Below are 22136 nucleotides of genomic sequence, written 5' to 3'. Positions count from 1 at the left end.
AGGTGCATTTTAAATAAAAGCACACATTCTACTCATGTAAAAACACGCTGATTCCCGGACAGTCTGTGGGCCAGATTTAGAAGGCGATTGGGCCGGATCCAGCCCCCAGGCCTTTGTTTGCCTACCCATGGTTTACAGCTTGTCCTAATGAACTTGCCCACAAGAGAGATTACACTTCTCCTTACTTTTAACACCAGAATTCAAGAGGAGGTCCCCCAACAAAATGAGATTATCCCAATCTCTAATAGGAGCCTTGCAGCACTATTTAGATGCTTAGGGGTGGGGGGTGGGAGAGAGGTTTTGGAAGTGGGGGGCAGGATACTTTTTCCATTCTTTCCCACCAGCCTGAAACTTTCCACCACTGTGCTATATATAGTGGTACCTCGGTTTAAGTACTTAATTCGTTCCGGAGGTCCGTACTTAACCTGAAACTGTTCTTAACCTGAAGCACCACTTTAGGTAATGGGGCCTCCTGCTGCTGCCGTGTCGCTGGAGCACGATTTCTGTTCTCATCCTGAAGCAAAGTTCTTAACCTGAGGTACTATTTCTGGGTTAGTGGAGTCTGTGACCTGAAGCGTATGTAACCCGAGGTACCACTGTAATGCTAAAGGACTAATAGCCACAAAATTTCATAGCTCAGCTGTTCTCAGCAGGTGCTGGAAGGCAAGAAACATAGGTCTGGATCAGGCTATTCCCCCCCCCCCCCCGTTTCTTTCATTTTTAATTTGCAGAGTAATATACTTCTGCATACCTGGGGAGCTCACTTTGTATGCAGAATGGGTTATCTCTGTTTTTTTATGGCCCATTTCGTTCCGAACTGATATGTATAGGACCACCCAAAATCAGCATTAAGAGGAAGCACGCGATTATATGAATTTCACAAAGGGCTCACAATGGTGCATTTGGCGTTCTCTGTCTTCTGCGTAATATATTTTGACCTTGATTTACAAGGCAAGGCTGGGAAAATAGGTAATATGCCAAATGACCAAAGTAATGCTTCATTGCCCTTTCAAAGTGTAACTGCTATATAGTTTCAGGTTAGAGATTAACTAGCCCTTCAATTTCACAAAAGAATGGGTGGAATTTTGTGTGTCTCAGTTTTTCCGCTCCAGGAGCTTAAAACCTTTTCAGGTAACAGCTCATACTTCAAATATTATTTTCCATTTTGAAAAACACTATTACTTGAAGCAGCAGGGTAGCAGTAGTAAATTATGCCCGTCTGGCAGCATGCGGACACCAACCAGGTTGTTGAAACACACTTAAGCAAGGCTGGGTTATTTAATGAGCTTGCGGTATGAACAAACAATGGTGGTGTGGAGGGGGCACTCTGTCAGTACCTTAATTGTGTTAAGAAAAAAGGAATATTTTTAAAGCTGGAGAAGGACTTCATTGCCCTTGTCACATTGCAATACAATGTAGAAAGTGCTCATATAGACTATTTGCGTGGGTTTGTTGGGGATACTGTTAAGCCCTTAATACTCATGAGTGAGGAAGAAAGGTAATATAGTGTTTGTGCGCTGATTCTCTGTATTTTGAGATTTATTTTCTACTGAGTAAAAATGGATAATTTTTTATATTGAATGATTTCTGGTGCATAATGTTGTAGAACCTAGAATGTTCTCGAACCTAGTAGGTTCTAAGTGCCGAGCAACAGATTTTAATCCATTTGTTTTAGAAACTGTGTAACAAGCACTGTGAATTTAATTTTTACTTTTTCTTTTCCCAGGTTACCATTGGGAAGCTGGAGTAGAACATCGTTTTCTGTAATGCCGGGCCCGATATCTTGAGAGGGAAGAGAAGGAGAAAGCAGCTACTCTGGTGCCAACACAAACTGCAGGGGAAAGTTTAAAAGACGGATTTTATTTACCCTCTGTGGGACCTGTGCACATTGACTAAGAGGAGATACTATCTCACAGATTTGGAGCTTTATCTCTCGCTCCTAACCTCTGTATTTGCACTTTGAACTGGTAGCAAAAATGAGCGAGTTCTGGTTGTGTTTCAACTGCTGTATTGCAGAACAGCCTCAGCCCGTAAGTATGAATTTTGCTTTGCTTTCCATTGTTTGGTAATGTTGGTTCCATTCACTTTTTCCTGTGCATTTTCATACGTGGGCTATCGGGATGTCTCTGCTGCATTGTAGAAGCAGTCAAACTTGCTGGCTTTTGTCCAATATAGCGTTGACAACGGCTATTCCTAAGTTCCATTAGTGCTGTGGAACAAGTCCTTTTTGATGCATCTGGTTGGACTCAAATCTGCAGGGCCGTCTTACCTATAGGTTCTAGGGGTGTGGCGCACCCGGGCACTGGGCTCTCAGGGGCGCCAGGCTGAGAGTCCGGGGCCTGAGAGCTAAGTTCGGGGAAGAGCCTGCCCGTCGGTTGGAGCGCCATGGTGGGCTCTTCTATGGGCAGATCTGAGCCATGAGTTTGGGGGTGACCGAGCCAGCAACACACTGCGGCGGCCGGCTGGCTCCGCTCTCCTGCGCACCTGGGACTGGGCAACCTGGGGGGGGGGGGGCACGGCAGGTGAATCTTTGCACCCCGGCGCCGTATGTTCTTAAGACAGCCCTGCAAATCAGTCCTCTGATGTGACAAACTTACAGCAGCCGCACCTCTTTCCATTCATACTGTAGTTCTGATTTGAAAATATCGTTTAGTGCACGTAGATAGAAACACACACACACCCCATATATAATCTGAATGTTATATATAAACAAGTACCCCTCGACTTTACCTATTTTCCCTTTATGCCTCCTGGATGCTGGCTTGTAATAATTTGTACCTAAGAAAAGGAGTACATATTACAAATATGCCTCTCAGGCAAAGGCATGTTTCATCTCTTGCTCTAATGCCAGATATGAAGTTCTAAATACTATTATATTACATATACCAGATTTGTGTAGTGCATATTGTGCTATTAAACTAGTCCATATCAAGCTTGACAGTGGCTGTATACTCATCTGACATAGCAACAGCGGGAGGGAGGGAGAAACATGCAGGCTTACATATCTCAATGCCAGAACAGAGGTGGTTGCTATGTGATTCACAAACTAAATGTTATTTCTAGCATTTATACTTTGCTCTTTAAAAGACGCACAGAGTTCCCTTGGAAGAAAGTTAAAATACATGGGCTGTGTGCAACTAAGTTGTTATGTAGATAGAACAACTTCTGTGAGCACGGTGAAATATCTTTTCATCCTGTGGGCCCCCAAATCTACTTTTCCTCCAACCCTTTGCAACAGATTGGGGGACAGCAGTTCTGTTGTGCATGGGGAATTTGTTCTTTCACAATGATTTAGTTGAATTACAACCCCATGACAATCAGGTGATAAAATAATAATAAACATGAATGAAAAATGCAGCAAAGAACACTTATCAGCAAGGAGCAGAGTTAAAATCAACTGATTTAAAAGGTGTGGTAGAAATGGAAAGGTTTTTTTTAAAATAAAAAATAAAATAATCAGTGCTTTTTTCCTGGGGGCATGCAGGGGTACGCATACCCCTAAACATTTTGTGAATCTTTGTACTTTTGTCCAAATTTACTGTATTTATTTTTCCCAATTTGAACTATAAAATGGTGATTTTCTTGAGTCAAAATGAGAGGGCGTTCCGCAGGGCGGGCACCACCACCAAGAAGGCCCTCTGCCTGGTTCCCTGTAACCTTCCTTCTTGCAGGGAGGGAACTGCCAGAAGACCCTCGGAGCTGGATCTCAGTGGCTGGGCTGAACAATGGGGGTGGAGATGCTCCTTCAGGAAACTTAGGTGTGTGGGGGTACTATGCCTTGGATGAAAACATACAAAAGGCAAAATAGGGACCGTAAAGTACTTGAAATCATAATGTGAATGGTTACATTCAGACACTATCTAGATGGATTTCAGTTTTTTTGAAAATTTCAAACCTTTGCAAAAACAGAAACCTCAGCTGCACTGCTGCTGAGACTGTCAGAGAATGCAATTTTGAAGAGCCTGACAAAGGAATATTCTGAAAAATGATGCTAATATTTGACTGTGAGCAAGTTACTCCTCCACAGTTCACACTATAAAAATGACCAAATGCCAGCTTTAATGAACATAATTTTGGGAGGACTTCATGCCTTAGATGCCAGAATGGGGAGTTAATAGATCTTTAAAAGTAAAGTGACAATTTTGAACTCTTCGGGCTGATTTAAATGTGTTGTCCTTCTAGGGCTGTATTACTTGATAATGCTATTGGACAGCCACATAACTGAACACAGACAGATCCCCAACATAAAATCTTCTATTGAATTCTGGAGGTGTTGCGTTCCAGAAGAGCTGTGCAAACTACTTATTTCCTTGCTTGTTTCAGGAAAGTGCAGATTAACTCTTAGGCACATTGTCTTCTATTAACATCTAAAGTTTCAAAACAGAGTGCTTGAATATGAGTAAATGTGCATATGTGATTTATGAAAGCTTTCTGAGATAAAATCCAAAATCATTTCCACATTTTTTAATTGTAGGAGCTACAAAAACATTGAAAGTCATTTTTCTTCTTTTTTTAAAAAAAAATATTTTTATTAGTTTTCAATAACAATCCAATATATGCCTCATTGTATCAATACCAAATTATAATATCAATTCCAATATCAATCAATCAAATACCCAATTACATAACTACAAATACCAAATTACGTTTGAGAACCAAGGTATGACTGTACCTATAGAACAGACTTCTTCAACCTCGACCATCCAGATGTTTGTGGCCTACAACTCCCATGATCCCTAGTTAGCAGGACCAGTGGTCAGGGATGATGGGAATTGTAGTCTCAAAACATCTGGAGGGCCGAGGTTGAGGAAGCCTGCTATAGAATATTTGACAGTAGCCATTAAATTAATTCAATTCAGTTTAAGCAGCTTGGACACACTAAAGTTAAAATGCCTCACATTTATTTTAGAAACATCTAGTGGGTGTGTGGGTGTTTGTATGTATGTATGCATACACAGAGAGACACATACATATTCTCAGTCTTTTTACTTAAAATTGCATTGGCAGTTAATGAAATGACATTAAGATCATATATCGACCGCTGGGTGTTTGTGATAAATGGAAACTTTGGGGAAGAGGATTGGACTGCTACTTAGGCAAAAAAAATTCATGGAATATTTCAATGTATGCAATACATCTGTAGCACAATTGGCCATTGTTCCCTTTTGGATACACTTCCAGAGCTTGAGATTTCTATAGCAGTTCAAGCTCTCTCTCAAAAAGTGGGCTACTGTGATTTATTTCTAAGTGATTTGCTTGGACTTAGGATATACTTTATGCACTTGTAAAATGAATACTGCAGAATGTCATCTGTTGTTGGTACTGTGTTTCAATTCTAATATTTTTTGTGGAAAATAGGTGAAGCAGCTGCTGCCCCTAAAAACAAGTCAATTCCACACGCAATGAAGAATAACCAATTCGATTGGTAGCTATATCTTGCACAGTGGTCAGCTGTAGCATAAAACTCTGAATTTGTCAGTACTATATTTTGGAATTTTTTACTTGTAGAAAAATTCCGTGTCATCTGCAAACACATACTTTAATTGAAAGGTGAGGTATATAAAAATATTTGCAAATAATATTAAAAAGCTCTCTCAACCAGACATCTTTCTCAGGTGGTTTGTAGAACTTTTTCCTGTCTAGAGTTAGCAGTATTTCAGTTTAGCTAATGATTTGTTTTGTTTCTAACTTTTAAACCATTTGAAAACATGTACTCTGTGACCATGTGTGGGCGCTGGAATTTAGTATATACAGAGCTCAGATGGAAGTGGCTCCCTACTCAAATGAATAGGACAAAACTATTCTTGCAGCGTTCTCTCCCTGGTATTTATTTACAAGTTTCGAAGCATTCTCCACAATACAATTCAGAAAATTATAATGTCAGTATAGTTGTACCTTGGCTCCTGAACGCATTGGGAGTTGAACGTTCTGGCTCCGGAACAATAGAAACCAGGAAGTGGCTGTTCCGGTTTTTGAACATTCTTTTGGAAGCCGAATGTCTAATCGGGCTTCCACGGCTTCCTGCAGCCCATCAGAAGCTGCGCTTTGAAAGTCAAACGTTTTGGAAGTCGAACGGACTTCCAGAACGGATTCTGTTTGACTTCCGAGGTACAACTGTACTGCAGTCCAGCATTTAGGACCAAACTGGATATGATGTTTATGCTCATTATTAATGAGTCTGTCTATTTATTTTTAAATGGGAATAGTAGATGCAGGGAGGATATTGGTATTGGGAATATGGCTTAATCTCCGCAACCATAGTCCCATTGAAAGTCATGCCTGTCCCAAAACTGATATTCACCTAGGGACAGAAATTTGCATTGGTGTGGATCCTGGTTTGCCCCCACCTGCCCTGCAGTTCTACTTAGAATTTAAAACTGGATGTGTCAATTACAGTTAAGGGCATTGACTGTTAATTTATTTCAAAACTCAGATGTGGCTTATTAGGCTAATGTCTCCTTGCTAATCTCCCCACATGAATTCTGCTGTATTATCTCTCTTTAAAGCAGTGTTTCCCAAACTTGGGTTTCTAACAGTTTTTGGACTACAATTCCCATCATCCCTAGCTAGCAGAACCAGTGGTCAGGGATGATGGGAATTGTAGTCCAAAAAAACCTAGAGACTCAAGTTTGGGAAACACTGATTTAAAGGACCGCATACTTTTTTTTTTGAATGCTCTGAGATTACTTCAGCAGTAAAAGCTCTACTTCCAGTGATTCAAACTTGGCTGTTCAGTGAGATCACCAAAAGGGCATGTTTGAGCATGTAGCGTCACTCCTTTTGAACTGTGATCTTATTCAGCGTGGTATTGGTATAAACACAGCTGGCATTAGATGCCATTGGTGGGACTGCCAACTGATTAAAGGTGTTTGATTGCTCAAATATCTTACATTCTAGCAAATTATTAATGGATGAATGCTGACCAGCGTGTAAATACAGATGGAATCTGTGGGTTCCCTCCCCCCCCACTCCGCTGTTGAAACAAAGCAAGTTTGTCTTGGTTTTAATTTAACCATTAAAATGTTGTGCGTATAAAATTATTTTTAAATGCATGGTCTAAATAAATATTTCAGTACACTGTTTTTGCAGTCTTCAAAATCTCCACACAATTCAGGGTTGCTGGCTTCTTAAAATAATTGCTTGCAAAGCAAGGGGGGCTTGCTATTTTTTTTTGGGGGGGGGAAACTCCACTTAACCAGTCTCTAATTACCCGAAGTATTTCTAGGTGTCATACCAATAGGATCTCCCCAAAGGCTACATGGTACGTCCCACCCAGAGCCATGTTTCCCATAGGGCGTTGGCCTCTCAGGGGCACCCCAGCAAGTGGGGGAGCTGCGTGGCTTTCCCGGCGGCCTCCCCTTTCCCTGCACGCCTGCCAGCTGTGCCCTGCCAACCATATAGCTGGCGGGCTCACAACTTCCCTCCCAAGCCTCTGCGGGGATCGCTCTCCCGCAGCGGCATGGGGGAGAGTTGTGGCCCTCTCCAATGGCTGGCAGTGCGCAGCTATGGCCACCCCAACACTATCCGTGGTAATTTGGGGGAGCTGGGCAGAGATTTGCACCCCAGCACCACATCTATTGGGGACGTGGGTGGCGCTGTGGGTTAAAGCCTCAGCACCTAGGGCTTGCCGATCGAAAGGTCGGCGGTTTGAATCCCCGCGGCGGGGTGCGCTCCCGTTGTTCGGTCCCAGCGCCTGCCAACCTAGCAGTTCGAAAGCACCCCTTGGTGCAAGTAGATAAATAGGGACCGCTTACCGGTGGGAAGGTAAACGGCGTTTCCGTGTGCGGCTCTGGCTCACCAGAGCAGCGATGTCACGCTGGCCACGTGACCCGGAAGTGTCTTCGGACAGCGCTGGCCCCCGGCCTCTTTGAGTGAGATGGGCGCACAACCCTAGAGTCTGTCAAGACTGGCCCGTACGGGCAGGGGTACCTTTACCTTTACCTTACCACATCTATTAAAGACCTGGTCCTACCCATCCCAGAGTAAAAAATGCCATGGCATAGTGATTTGGTGCCACTGATGCCAACATAAGAACATCTTGATACACATCCTCTGAGACTGCAAAGGCTGCCCAGGGAGAGAACCTGTGCTCACTTTGGTAGCACATATAATACTACTAAAACAGGGTGAAAACCCATAGAAGGAAGGGGCGCTGGCAGATCTGGGCAATATTAGCAGACAAGCCAGTGCAACCCCAACCACTTGCTAGCAGGATATCCAGTTTCCATAGGAGCAGCTGGGAATGGGGAATGCCCCAAATTCTATTATTATGACAGCCGGGGTGTGGGAGACTCTTTACAATTTCTCCACATGTCCTTTTATACATTTCCATCATTCACTTCCAGCCTCTGATAATCTTGGCTGTATTTTCTGCTCATCCTAAGATAAGAGCACTTCATTTTCTGATTAGTTTGACATCATCCAACAAATTTTTTTTGGGGGGGGACCATTCACAAAAATAATGGAGTAATACGAGGATTTTAATTGGACTCTGATTACACTGGAGATAAGCAGTATATTATAGTATGATCATTATAGATAGCATCTTTGCCGTCTCTGTTAAATCAGTGGTAATCAGGATGGTAAGGGATGAAACAGGATTACCATGCTGAGTTCCTTGCTTGGCCAAAAATATTTCGCTTGAGAGCAAAGCAAGAGAACTGATAGAAGGCCATGTATTAGTTCTGAATTCAGCATGCTCTGTGTGAAGTGTTGCTTCTGCAGAAATGGCCATCAGGAAAAGCCTGTGGTTGCTTAACAGCACCAGTTGCTTAAATGGGTGAGGACCATTTTCAGGGTGTGTCTACTTAGGTAGTACAAAATGTTGTGAGGAGCATCAATTAGAATTTGTCTTCATATCAACAGTATGGAATGGCGATCTCTTGCCCTGTACAAATTTCCAGTTGCAACTAGAATTGCTGTTTTGTATACACCTTGCTGTGGTTGGGGAAAGCAACAGCACTTCCCCGCCTTAGGCTCAGATGCTACACTTCAGATTTCTTGGTGTTCTTTAGACAGTAATATGTACCAATGATGGCACTAGCACTTTAAGACCTCTAGATAGGTTCTTCAAGGACCGCAGATGTCTGAAAGTTTGAGAGCAACATGTAGGTCAAAGACACTCTCGGCTCTCATTGTATCTGCACACTTTGCTGTTTAGAGTTCATTCCCCTCCATGTTTAAAACTCACAGCAGACTCAGTTTCTGCAGAGACCAGAGCAATGTGACTTTGTGCAAGGAAAACCACTGCACAGATGTCCTTGTTGCTGCACCACGTCTTACAAAGCTGACTCGCAGCCTTTCCCTTGGGCTGGTGGGGGGAGATACTTCTGCAAAGTGAACAATGTTTTCATAGCCCTTCTGTAAAATTGAAATGGACAAGTAGATGTCATCCGGCTAGTCGCTCTGAACAAATCTTGTTCTGAACGTGTTGCACCCCTTCGTAGTGAATTAAAGCAATTCAATTCCTTGTCTGCTAAAATGAAACGAGTGATCAACCAGTTCTAAAGTAGGGCATTAAATTCCCTTTAGGCACACACAGCAAAACAAATCTGCAAGAGTGCTCTAGATATGCTACGCTTTCCGAGTCTTACTGAGCTGCTCACACTAGTATATGGGCATTTTCCTGGCATTGAATAAATCTATGTTTATCAACTGTATATCTTTTTCATATATTCATCTAGTTGCATGCCCACAGGAGATGTTCATCTAAAATGAGTCATGTTCCTGCCAGTGTTAGAATGCATTTGTGCTGGAACACCTCAATGTTTGAATTGGACATCCACAGCTTGAATCAGAGCTTACATGGTGCCTTTCGCTCCAAAGAACCATGAGCAAAATTTAAAAGATCTGTTTGAGCTGTTCCACAAACTTATGGGCAAGCTAGCGCAACACTTATTGCCTTGCAATGTCACTGTGTATTACAGTATGAGAAACCTAGTGAATAAGTAAGGTGCAAGCTTTATCGTACAAGGTGTGACCGGAAAGTTTAATGAAATCAAACAGAAATCGGATAGCGAGAAATATTTGAACATACAATTGGCATCGGAAACCCATGAAATGCTCACAATTGTGTATGGAGATGAAGCTGTAACTTGAAAGGCAGTGTATGAGTGGTTGAAGCATTTCCATGAAGGGTGGCAAACCATCGAAGATGACCCTTGATCTGGAAGATCATTGACAAGCAGAACGGCAGCAAATGTCAGCAGAGTTCATGAGTTATTGATATGGAATCAGCATTTGTCTGTCCGAAGGATAGCGGACGAATTGCAAATTCTGCGTGAAATCGTTACTGAGGTTACTGAGTTGTCCCACCCTCCATATTCTCCTGATCTGGCTCCACCAGATTTCTTTCTTTTTCCAAAACTGAAATCTGCACTGAAAGGGCACAGATTTCCCAACATTTCACACGTCCAAGCTGCTGTGATGAGGGAACTGAAAGCAGTACGAAAAGAGGACTTCTCCGGAAGTTTCCAACAGTTCTACGAACATTGTCATTGGTGCATTGTATCAGAGGTGGCCTACTTTGAAAACCTGTAAGGTATGTATGGTCAAATATTTCTTGCTGTCCGATTTCTGTGACCATTCACTGAACTTTCTGGTCACACCTTGTAAAAGCTCTTGTAGACTGTGAAAGAGTCTTTAAAGAAAGACAACATGCAGAAAATGACAGATTTCCCTGGATTGGGGACCTCTTTTATTACTTTTCTGCTAGGCTGGGTTTAGACTTTCCATGAGTGAAAGAGGCTCTGGAATGACACTACTGGGTTGTGGTGTTAGTCTTTCAAAGTGAGCTATTAAGATTTCAGAGTCACATTAAAACATACAAAATTTCTCTGCTTGGCCTGAATTACAGCACAATCCAAATCACTGATATTCTGTGCTGGGCAGGGTAGATGAGGCAGAGGTCTCCCTGCACCCTAGAACAGCCTAGAACAGCCTAGAACAGCCTAGAACAGCTCCAACAGCCTCTGCTAACATCATTCTACTGGTGAACCCTGTCTGCTCAGCAAAAGGGCAGGCAGGTGGAAGTACCCTGAGCAGGCTTTCCAACAGCCACCACCGCCTGCAAAAACCCTTAAATGAGGTATTGCAGGGGGAGAGTAGTGTGGTTTGTGTGTACATCCTGACCTCCTTCCTCTAAGGAGCATGCTGCATTTTTTTTGAAATTATTTTGCTGACTTTGAAATGGGATAGATGCTTAAAGTGGTGTGCTCCACATATGCGTCTGAATTTCATAACCTGCCTACAGCTGCTGAATAATCTCAAGATTGCAAAATGGCCGCCTCCTCCAGATGAAAAGTGAATCCAAGATGAAAAGTGAACAACAACATCTATATAAGTTATTTTGCCTTCGTTGGGCAGATATTTGAAGCTTTGTGCGTGCATGGGAATTGCGGGGGAAACGAAATGAGTGGTAGAAATAGTGGGCTGGACAGAGGGGAAAGGTATTGTCACAAAGTTAGGTTCCTGGGCAATTTCTAGTCCACTTGTATGCCTTCACCTGCAGACCAATTTCAGGATTATCAGAGATTGGATAAAAGTCCATTTCTTCAAGCCAGCATGAGCTAAGGAGCCATGCACAGTTGCTGAGGAGCAAGACTAGCCTGACTGATGGGCAGAGTGAGTCGTCTAGCTAAGGCAGCAGATGCTGCAGAGTAGGAAATGTTAGCAAGGAGTTGGAGGACAGAGCTGTGGGTACCACCCAGCTTGCCCTTTGCCTCCAAAGCCTGCTGTCCTCAAGTGTTGTGGAACTATGGAATATGTTGTCCTGTCACCAACATTGAAATAAGGTTCAGCTGCCAGCCCTGTGGATTATTGTGCCTGGTAGTAAATTCCCTTGAGCTGACCTTCTGAGGAGAAAGAGATGTGTCTCTTACTGCAATGGAGTGTTAAGGCCTGAGAGAGAACGCTCTCCGGGGAACTGTTACATAAGGAAAAACTGACAGATAAACTGAAAGGAGCCCAGGACAGAGAGAGCCACCCAGAAGGAAACTGTCAAATAGATCAACAATGGTTCAGATCTGATTCACCTTTATTCAGTCTGCAACTTGGCAGACGTTCAGCAGCTGTAGTTCAAGTGACTGAAACCAAGAGGCCTGCAATTTAGGAGGTCATGAATTGAGCTTTAAGAGAGAAGCATTTAAGAGTTTAAAAAGAAATCTGAAATCATGTTAAACCAAAAAAACAAAAAACCCCTCTCCAAGCTGTGTATGCACATAAACACAGCTAAAATCCACAAACCAATTAGAAAACAAATATACATAAAACTATCCCCATAAAATATAAACAAACCTTATAAAACAGATATAGGCAACTAAATTATATGTCCAGGTACATATATGTGTGTATAAATCATTACACAGTAAATTTCCAGCCAATTAACCTATTACTGTGGGGAGCTCCCATCATTTTATGAGATCATCACAGTCATGAACCCTTAATTTTTCTTGGTTTGCTTTGTTGCTGGATACAAGACTAAATACAGCTTACAAACAGCTGCTTCCACTTCACTTATCTTGGGTCATAAGTGGCTCAAATGTGTGTGTGTGTGTAGGTATATATATATATATATATATATATATATATATATATATATATATATATAGCTTGCCTGTTTAACATTGTGTTCTGGACAACAGAGCTATGTAAAAATTAGTAGCTTCAAAAACAGTGAGGGTGTTTCCCTTCACTCCCCTTTCAATTCACTATCTTACATTGCTGTTCACTGAGCCTCTTGGGTTTGCTGATTGGAAGGTCAGTGGTTCGAATCTGCATGGCGGGGTGAGCTCCCGCTGCTCTGTCCCACCTCCTGCCAGCCTAGTGTTTCCATGCGCTCTGGTTTCCATCACGGTGTCCTGTTATGCCAGAAGCTACTGTTAGGTCCATCATGAGACGTCCGCCAGCTTCCAACCACAGATTCCATCAGCCTTCAAGCAAGCAAACTTGCCTTATTATCACTCCCTAGCATCCCATTGCCAGAGGATTGCCTCCTTCCCTTCACCACTTTGCTTCCTGCAAGTGGCAGAAACCTGGGCAGTGCTGAATGTCACATCCATTGCCAGGTGTGTCCTGCTAGAAATAGAAAAGGGCTTTCCCCTTGGCCTGCCTGTATATCCACTCAGTTGCCAAGTGCTTTTGTGACATCACAAGAAACCCACAGCCAATGACAACAGCCGGGGAGGCATCATCATTGCTTTGAGCCTCACAATGGCGGGTGGACCTATTAGTGATTGTTCTTGTTTATTCAGGACATGGGTGGTGCTGTGGTTTAAACCACTAAGCCTCTTGGGCTTGCCAGACAGAAGGTCAGCAATTCGAATTCCTGTGATGGTGTGAGCTCATGTTGCTCTGTCCCAGCTCCTGCCAACCTAGCACTTCGAAAGCACACCCGTGCAAGTAGATAAATAGGTACCGCTCTGACGTGAAGGTAAATGGTGTTTCCGTGCGCTCTGGTTTCTGTCATGGTGTTCCATTGCACCAGAAGTGGTTTAGTCATGCTGGCTACGTGACCCAGAAAGCTGTCTGTGGAGAAATGCCAGCCCCCTCGGCCTGAAAGCGAGATGAGCGCCACAACCCCATAGTCGCCTTTGACTGGACTTAACCTTCCAGGGGTCCTTTACTCCAGAGAGAGGAAGGGGTGTGTCTTCACCCAGTGCCTAATACCTGATTTGTTTCCTCATGCTGAACTCCAATTGCCGATGCTCACATCTGCACATGCGCATGGGCAATGGTTGCCTTAGGTTTACACACCTTAGCTGCTTCTTCTGAACCTAAGCTGGTTTGAGGGGAAAGCTCATCAAATAGGAATATTTCTTGAGAAGCTACTGATTGCAGATATCAGTAACTTACCATATCTTATGTACTTCTTTCTTCTTCTGTGGTGTTCACACTTAAAGTCACACATATTTTTCCAGGGAATTTTGTGGATTCTAGAGTGCCTCAAATCTGGGGGTGGGTGGGCAGAGGAAGACGGGAAAACCTGTCTGCCCCTTGTAGAAACTTTGTTGTGGTCCAGGAAAAGCAGCTCTTTCTAAAAAACAGCTTTCCACTTCTAAGTACTATAACTTGTTTCTTTTTTTTCCAGTCCTTCAATCAGATGAAACAGCCACAATAACTTGTGAAGTCTCAGATCACAGTAAAAAATGACTGTGGTTGTCTGTCTGAAAAAACCCCAATTTATTTTGATTGTTTGAAGGAGAAACACATCTGTGTTTCATAGCTATTACGTGAGGCTATTAGGGAACCATCCATTTTCCCTAGTAAATCTGTTGCCTAGTATCTTCCTGTGAAATATGACTGTTGTTTTGTTGTTTATAATACGCATAAAGGTATTACTGTTCTGTCTGGTGAGAAGATTAAACAAGCACCGTTGTTAAGATAAGGGCTTAAAGTACGAGCCGGCAAGTTCACAAGGAGAAAAGCGAAGTCTCGACAGAGATAGTCAGGTTGGTGCCTTTGAGATATTTTGGACGACTCCCATCAGCTCAAACCAACATAGGCAATACAGTCGTACCTTGGCTATGTGTCAAGGTCCCCCAAGCAACCCCTAAATAATTCACAATTCACACATAATTTTTGTTTAAGGTTTTTTGGCATATTTTTGGCCGCAACATAAAATACATAAATGTGAGTGGTTGCTTAGGCATTGGTTATGACTATCTGTCCCCTCGCCCAGGGACAGAACTGACTTCCGGATTCCAGCGAAAGCCAGTAAGGGAAAACAATATTGGGGAGAGCATGGAGCCGGGCACCAGACCCTCACCCCCCCCCCCGCATGCTCCCGGTGGCTTTCGCGGCCCTAAGCCCCATTCAGGGGTACGGACGAAAGAATGGCAAGCCCCTGGATGCCTTTAACGGAATTCCCTTTCCACAGCAGCATTGGAGGGGCAGGCCCAGCCTATCCTTACCCCTCCACCAACCAATTTTTTAACCAATGCCTAACCGCAACCTTACAAGTTTTGACGATTTGCTACGCAATAGGCAAAAACCAAATGGCACCAGCCAATCAACCAAATGGACAAAATTCCTACCAGGCCCCTGCCCCAAAAGCAGACGACCACATGACAGGCATAGCAAGGTCAACGCAATAGCCCTAGATTAGGGAGGATGGGCGGGTGATCCGATGCACACAGCAAAAGAGCCCAGTCAGTGCTGGATGACTTGATTTTATAACCTTTGGTCCGTCCCCCTAAATGGCAACACCAAAATTTGCCCAGTAACCCAACCGCCCAATCACTGCGGATGGTCATCCATACTAACCCGCTCAGCAACAGAGGGGTGGCCTGTCAGACCCCACCGCAACACGTGCTCTCTGTGAAAGAGAACACACTTTGTCGAACGCCTTGGTACTCGTACGTTTCGGCTCCCGAACGATTGAAACCCGGAAGTGAGTATTCCGGTTTTTGAACTTTTTTTTTGGGAAGCCGAATGTCCAATGCAGCTTCCAAAGCTTCCGATTGGCTGCAAGAGTTTCCTGCAGCCAATCAGAAACCGCACTTTGGTTTCCGAACATTTTGGAAGTCAAACAGATTTCTGGAACGAATTCCGTTTGACTTCCAAGGTACGACTGTAATGTCATTTGCAGTATCTGGAGAGCACCTCATTGGCTACCCCTGCATGTGTCTAACAACCTGGGGGTTCAATGGTCACAACCCACCTCCCCATTTGGAGGGCTCTGGGAAAGCAGGTTTCTCCCCGTTGCATTGCCATGCTAATTTCACTTCCCAAGCATTCACTTCATGTAAAAACAGACCTTCCACCCCAACTGTATTACAGTGGTGCCTCACAAGATGAAATTAATCCGTTCCGCGAGTCTCTTCGTCTAGCGGTTTTTTCGTCTTGCGAAGCAACCCTATTAGCGGATTAGCGCTATTATCGCTATTAGGGGTGTAGCGGCTATTAGCGGCTATTAAAGGCTTAAGGGATTAGCGGATTAGCTGCTAAAAGGCTATTAGCAGCTTAGCGCCTTAGAAAAAGGGGGTGGGAAGCGAAAAAGACATTTTTGTCTTGCGAAGCAAGCCCATAGAGAAATTCATCCTGCGAAGCACCTCTGAAAACGGAAAACCCTTTCGTCTAGCGGGTTTTCCGTCTTGCGAGGCATTCGTCTTGCGGGGCACCACTGTATATATAAATAGGACACATGCATGAATAAAATCCATTGGGCCTGAGCACCACATCTAGTGTATACCTAAAATGTTTGTTTTCTTTTTTAAGAAGTGCAATACAAAATATATTTGATTACATTTTGAGTATTTGACTGCAAAAGGGTACGTCCCCATATTCTGCACATCTGTATTTGATGGCTGAATTATTCTTACGTTAAGGAGCACCTGAGTTGTCTATAAATCAACTGAACTACAAAATGACATGAAAACTAGAAGTTTATTCTCTTTAGTACGCTGTGGGTTCCTGCAGAGATACTTGTTCTCTATAATGTTGTTGTTTTTTCTGAACGCCAACTCTCTGCTTTTTTCCTTCTCAATTGGAAGTGACATTTATTTGGTTGAATAGGAAGGGTTTTCATGTTGTAACTACTGACACACATCCTGTCGTGGAGCTGTAGCGTTTCATCATGTCGGTTGACCTCTCTCTAAATATTTCCTGTGCAAATTTCAAGAGACTCAGCAAGTGAAAATTAAACTCCCCCCTCCCTTGTTACTACTCTTTGCTTATAAGCAGCTATCACTTTAGTAACTGACAGGGTACTCTTTACATATTATATTTAATTTCCAGATTTCTTTTTAAAAAGTAGGTATTAGGAGTGTTCTTTTAGCCACAGTGACTTCTGCCCTTGTTCATTTATTACTTGGCTCCTGAGAGCCTACCTGGGTTGAGGGCAGACCTAAGGCTTTTTCTGCCAAGTTCTTGCAAGATCCGACATTCAAATAAACACGGGATCTTGAAATTCAGCTGTTACAGAATCAGAAGAATCTTTATTTGCATCAGCCACTAGCCATAGCAATAAAATAAAATAAAATAAAATAAAATGTACTGAAGATAGAGGTAAAAACAGCGATAAAAAATACATTTTGCAGGTTTATCAAATAATAGATCTTATTCTAATTGCCCCGGCTAAAAACCTTGCAGTTTTTGCTGTCACCTGATCATCTTGATCTGCTAAAAGAAAGGACACAGTAGCAATGGCTGAGCGACCTGGCATGGACAATAACAGAGGAGTAATAACCTCACTCCTCAAATCTTTATAAAGAGTGCAAGCCAGAAGCACATGAGCCACTGACTCAATACTGCCATCTCCACAGGGACATAACTCTTTTTCCAGCAGAATTTTTTGAAATTGACCCTCAAGTACAGCTAAAGGCAGTATATTCTATCTTGTGACAGTGAAAGCACATCTGTATTTGGGAATTGTTAAGTTTTGCAGATAGAGTCATACCTTGGTTTTCAAACGCCTTGGAAGTCAAACGTTTTGGCTCCTGAACGATCAAAAAACGGAAGTGATGGTTCCAGTTTTCGAACGTTCTTTGGAACCTGAATTTCTGACGTGACTTCGGCGGATTTTGATTGGCTGCAGGAGCTTCCAGTAGCGAATTGGAAGCTGTGCCTTGGTTCCTGAACATTTTAGAAGTCGAATGGACTTCCAGAACAGATTCCATTCGACTTCCAAGGTACCACTGTAGATCCTTCCTTTGGTGATGGAAGGGAGGAGTGACTTGGGCCCGGTAACAAATGAAGGGGCCCTCATTCAATTAACTCAGTTCTGCATCATCATATTACATGTGTTTTTATCTCAGGAAGAGGCTATAGAAAAATTATGCCATGTGCTAAGAGAAGTTTTAAAAATAAATAAAGACAGCCTTCAGAGAACAGCCTCCATTTTCACCATGATAAATTGTGAGGGAGCCGAAAGTATTCAGAAAGATTAGCATACCCTCCCCACTGGAAATAGTTTCCAGGTTATGGTCTATTACAGGGGTCAGCAAACTTTTTCAGCAGGGGGCTGGTCCACTGTTCCTCAGACCTTGCAGGAAGGCGGACTATATTTTTTGGGGAGGAAATGAAGGAATTTCTATGCCCCACAAATAATCCAGAGGTGCATTTTAAATAAAAGGACACCTTCTACTCATGTAAAAACACGCTGATTCCTGGACCATTCGCAGGCCGGATTTAGAAGGTGATTGGGCCGGATCCAGCCCCCGGGCCTTAGTTTGCCCACCCATAGTCTAGTAGGACAATCAGTTTGGAAGGCAATCTGCAACACAAATATCATTGAGCCCTTTTAATTCCTTCGTCAGCTGGCCAGTGTTTTCAGTATGGCAACCATTTAGCGCTAGTCTGAAAGGCAGCTTTCCCCTCAAAGCCAGACACTTTGTATGTGTGGAATTGCAGCCTTAAAAGCTTTATGATGGTTGCTTTCAAAAATAAAAATAGGTGCCTCCTCTGAACTCTGTGTTCCTAAACCAAAATTAGTTTGACATAGTTTATTTATATTTACGATCCAAAGAAATGCCTATTTTCATTTGATTAAACAATTGCCAATAGATTCAGGTTTTTACAAATTACATAGATTATTGCACGCACCGTTGACCTTGGGCAAAGAGATCTTTAAAAAATCTTCTGCTTCCCCATTTTATAAGAAATCAATTCAACATTAAGTGTAGAAAATACACAGGAACTTCTTTTCCGAAGGGCAATTGCTGCATACAGAAGCTAAGTTTTGTGCAAATTGCAGCTAGTTACAGAAAGGTTAAAACCCCATTCTCAGGACTACTTAGGTCCTGATGAAAAACTGGGTTTCAGTTGTGTTCCTTTGGTGGTGAGAGAGGTTGGGGTTGGCCTAGGGTGTGATTGTTTGCTTGTGATTGGCTGTGGTGATCTTTGTTTTCGTGTGTGAGTGAGGTGGGTGGGTGTTCTGGATCAGGTCAGCCATATTGATTTGTATGCCGTTGGTGGATTATTGTCATTGTCCTGTTGGGATGTGTATGTGATAAAGGGGAACCATACTGGGGTGAAGGCGTCTTCTTCTGTTTGTCCCCGTGTCAGTTTCAGTTTATTAGTTAATTTTTCTAGTAGGGCTGTTTCCCATACTATTTGGTACCATTGGTCCATGCTTACTCCTGACAGGTCTCTCCAGTGTCTGGCAAGCAAGCTGACACCAAACTCTACATACATTAAACATAATAGAAACACCGCCACCCGACCCCACCCCCATCCATCTTCCCTCTCTCCACCCCCCCTTTCTTTTTTCTTTTTCTTTTTTCTTCACCGCCTAATGCCTCAACAAATGAAATTTGTAAATTTCATTTGTTTGTAAAACAAACAAATGGTGGATTTGTAAAAATGTTACATGGGGGGGGGGGAATACGAGGCATTACACTTACTTCTGTAAAACAAGAAAATCCTTAATAAAATATCAAGATGGATGGAAAAAAAACTGGGTTTCAGTATTGACTCCCCCTCCCAAAAAAAGAGCAGACAACATTGCATGCCACACATTTAATGTAATGTATACTTAGGCCCTTAGAATTGCAGAAAACCATTAGTTGTTTTTTTTAATGGAACTGAGTTATTAACAGTAATTTTTTGTTGCATGAGGATCTGATAAATTGAAGTTCTAGTTTGTCTTCCTGTTGCAAAGCACTTTTATCGATGTTCATTTTATCAGAAGTAAAAGACTTGTATTAAAGGACATTATTTACCAAAGATACTTAATGGAGCTTGAGCAGAGCTTTAGAATGACAGATGAATTCTTTCCCCCTGCCATCCAGTCTAAACATGCTTCTTGAAAGAACTATTATTTTTCAGGAATCATCTGACAAATGTTTCTGTTTGTTTAAGAAGCATGCCCCAAAATTGCTAGTTTATCATGTGATGACTAAGACCACCACAACATAATGGCATGGTGGGTAAACAGTTTAGAGGCTGCATTCTTCACTTTAAAAGATTGCTAAGGTGACGGTGTGCTGAGCCAGCTAAAAAGAAAAGGAACTTTGTGATTCAGCAGAGCAACATCAGTGTGTGAGGTCTTTGCTTCTAAAGTATGATGATTAGTTTTGTACAAAATCAGGATCTGTTTAAAGAATGACAACAAAAGCCCCAACAAAAACCCAGACATCTGGCTGTAAAAGACTAGACTGCAGATTGACAATATTTGGAACAACAGAAATACAACAGATTTCCCCCTCACCTTTAGACTAGTGGGTCAGTGACGTGTTTGATATTTGATGCTTAAAAATATAATGCTAGTAATAAAAATGATACTCCTCAAAACCTCACTTCCCTTTATATGTGCATTTTGAACTGTGCTGGACCTTCCGCATTCATTGTCATATTACTCAGCTTCCTCTGTTGCTAACTTCTCTTCCTTTTTTCCTTCCATTTTCTTTTGACTACTGGCTGCTTCTTGGTTTTTCTGCCTCTTTTATAAGTGGGTTGGAGTCGATGGAAGAAGATTGGAAAAAAATTAAAGTATATTTACAGAAATATTGCAAAATTAATGAATGTTAGAAGAATATTGGAATGAAGTTATATGGTTTTAGCAGAAATGTTATAAAGAATTAAGCAGAAACTGATTGTCAATGGGCTAAAGTGGAAAATTTAAAGTTAGATTGTGTTAAGATAAATTATAGAACAAAAATTGGGAAAGAGGGAAAAGATTTGCTGAATTAGCTAATTTGAACTAGAATACAGAAAAGGGAGGTGTGAGGAAGTCGAGGAAATAAGTGAATGAAAGATAAAGATATGAAATTTGGATGTGTTTTTAAACGTTTTTGTTTTTTCTTGTTGTTTTGACATACTGTTTTTTCTTTCTATTTTTGATGTATTGTTTGTTAAATTTTTTTACTGTTTTTTCTTTTTCTCTCATACTTTCTTTCTGTAACTATAAAACTTTTAATAAATATTATATATATATATGTGTGTGTGTGTGGGTGGGTGTGGGTGGGTTGGGCATAGAAATGGGCTATGGGTTAGTTTTGTAATTTTTTTGTAACTTGTTTTTCAACAAAGTGATTTTCTTTATCCCTACCCAAAGTTTTCCTGACATAACTAAACTTCCTCCCACCGACTGCCTGTGTGAGTGAAATTATATAGGATGACAAATTTAAACTGAAGTGTGAAATCAATGTAGCTGCCATCTTACCTGGGAGTGATCCCCACTGAATTCAACAAAACTTACATGCTTAGGTTTGAAGACATACATGGCTTTGTGGTGGGTCCTAACTTAGTCAAAAGAGGTAAAGGACCCCTGGATGGTTAATCCAGTCAAAGGCGACTATGGGGTTGTGGCGCTCATCTCGCTTTCAGGCTGAGGGAGCCAGTGTTTGTCCACAGACAGCTTTCCAGGTCATGTGGCCAGCAGGACTAAACCGCTTCTGGCACAACGGAACACCATGACGGTAGCCAGAGAGCATGGAAACACCATTTACAATTTAAAAGGGATGCAGGTGGCGCTATGGTTCAAATCCCCTTGACGGAGTGCGCTCCTGTTCCCTGTCCCAGCTCCTGCCAACCTAGCAGTTTGGAAGCACACCAGTGGGCTTGAGCCCCACATTTGGCAAAAGATTCCTGCATTGTAAGGGGTTGGGCTAGATGGCCCTCATGGTCCCTCCCAAACTCGATTCCCTGATTCTCTGAAACCTATATCCCTCCTCCCATGGGTTTCATCTATTCATGAATATCTGCCTTGCACACATCACATTCGTGCACATGCAAACACCATTCTGCCTCAACCACATTTGAAACCTCCCATGTACTCACACAAACATATTCCAGCCGACATCCAAAAACATGACATCCATTCACGTATGTGCCCTGGCTTCAATCCACAAATATCCACTGGCTTCTGTTGACTGTCTTCCAAAGGTAAACTTCCATTAGCTGACATCCACAAACATCAGTCTGCTTTAGCCTTGTAGACTCCACTGACTTCCGAATCCAAATGCCACTGGCTTCCATCCACCAATGTCTGCCAGCTTCTCTTATGTCCTTCATGAGATGTCCACCAGCTTCCAGCCATGGATACCAGCAGCCTTCAAGCAAGCAAACCTGCCTTATTATCACTCCCTAGCATCCCACTGCCAGAGGATTGCTTCATTCCATCCACCACATTGCCTCCTCCAAGTGGAAGAAACCTGGGCAGTGCTGAAGGTCACATCCATAGCCAGATGTGTCCTGCT

The 22136-nt window shown here is 42.5% G+C and overlaps 1 protein-coding gene across 7 annotated transcripts in view; it reads left to right on the top strand.

Annotated features, from left to right (window-relative positions):
• The window catches only part of CDC42SE2 (CDC42 small effector 2), a 95029-nt gene that overhangs the window by 55326 nt on the left and 17567 nt on the right, over positions 1–22136 (top strand). For 6 of the 7 annotated variants that reach the window (XM_083404443.1, XM_083404441.1, XM_083404438.1 and 3 more), the window contains one exon: positions 1727–2030. In XM_083404443.1, coding sequence (XP_083260569.1) covers positions 1977–2030 — 54 coding nt within the window. In that variant the 5' untranslated portion in view covers positions 1727–1976. Of the gene's footprint in view, positions 1–1726; positions 2031–22136 lie in introns of those variants that run through there. The other variant, XM_083404437.1, reaches the window with a different exon arrangement.

The sequence above is a fragment of the Podarcis tiliguerta genome (genome assembly GCF_965153285.1).
Source record: "Podarcis tiliguerta genome assembly, chromosome: 11".
In the NCBI taxonomy this organism is placed as follows: domain Eukaryota; kingdom Metazoa; phylum Chordata; class Lepidosauria; order Squamata; family Lacertidae; genus Podarcis; species Podarcis tiliguerta.
Note: the sequence above shows the minus strand (reverse complement) of the source record. Positions and strands in the feature narration are given on the sequence as shown.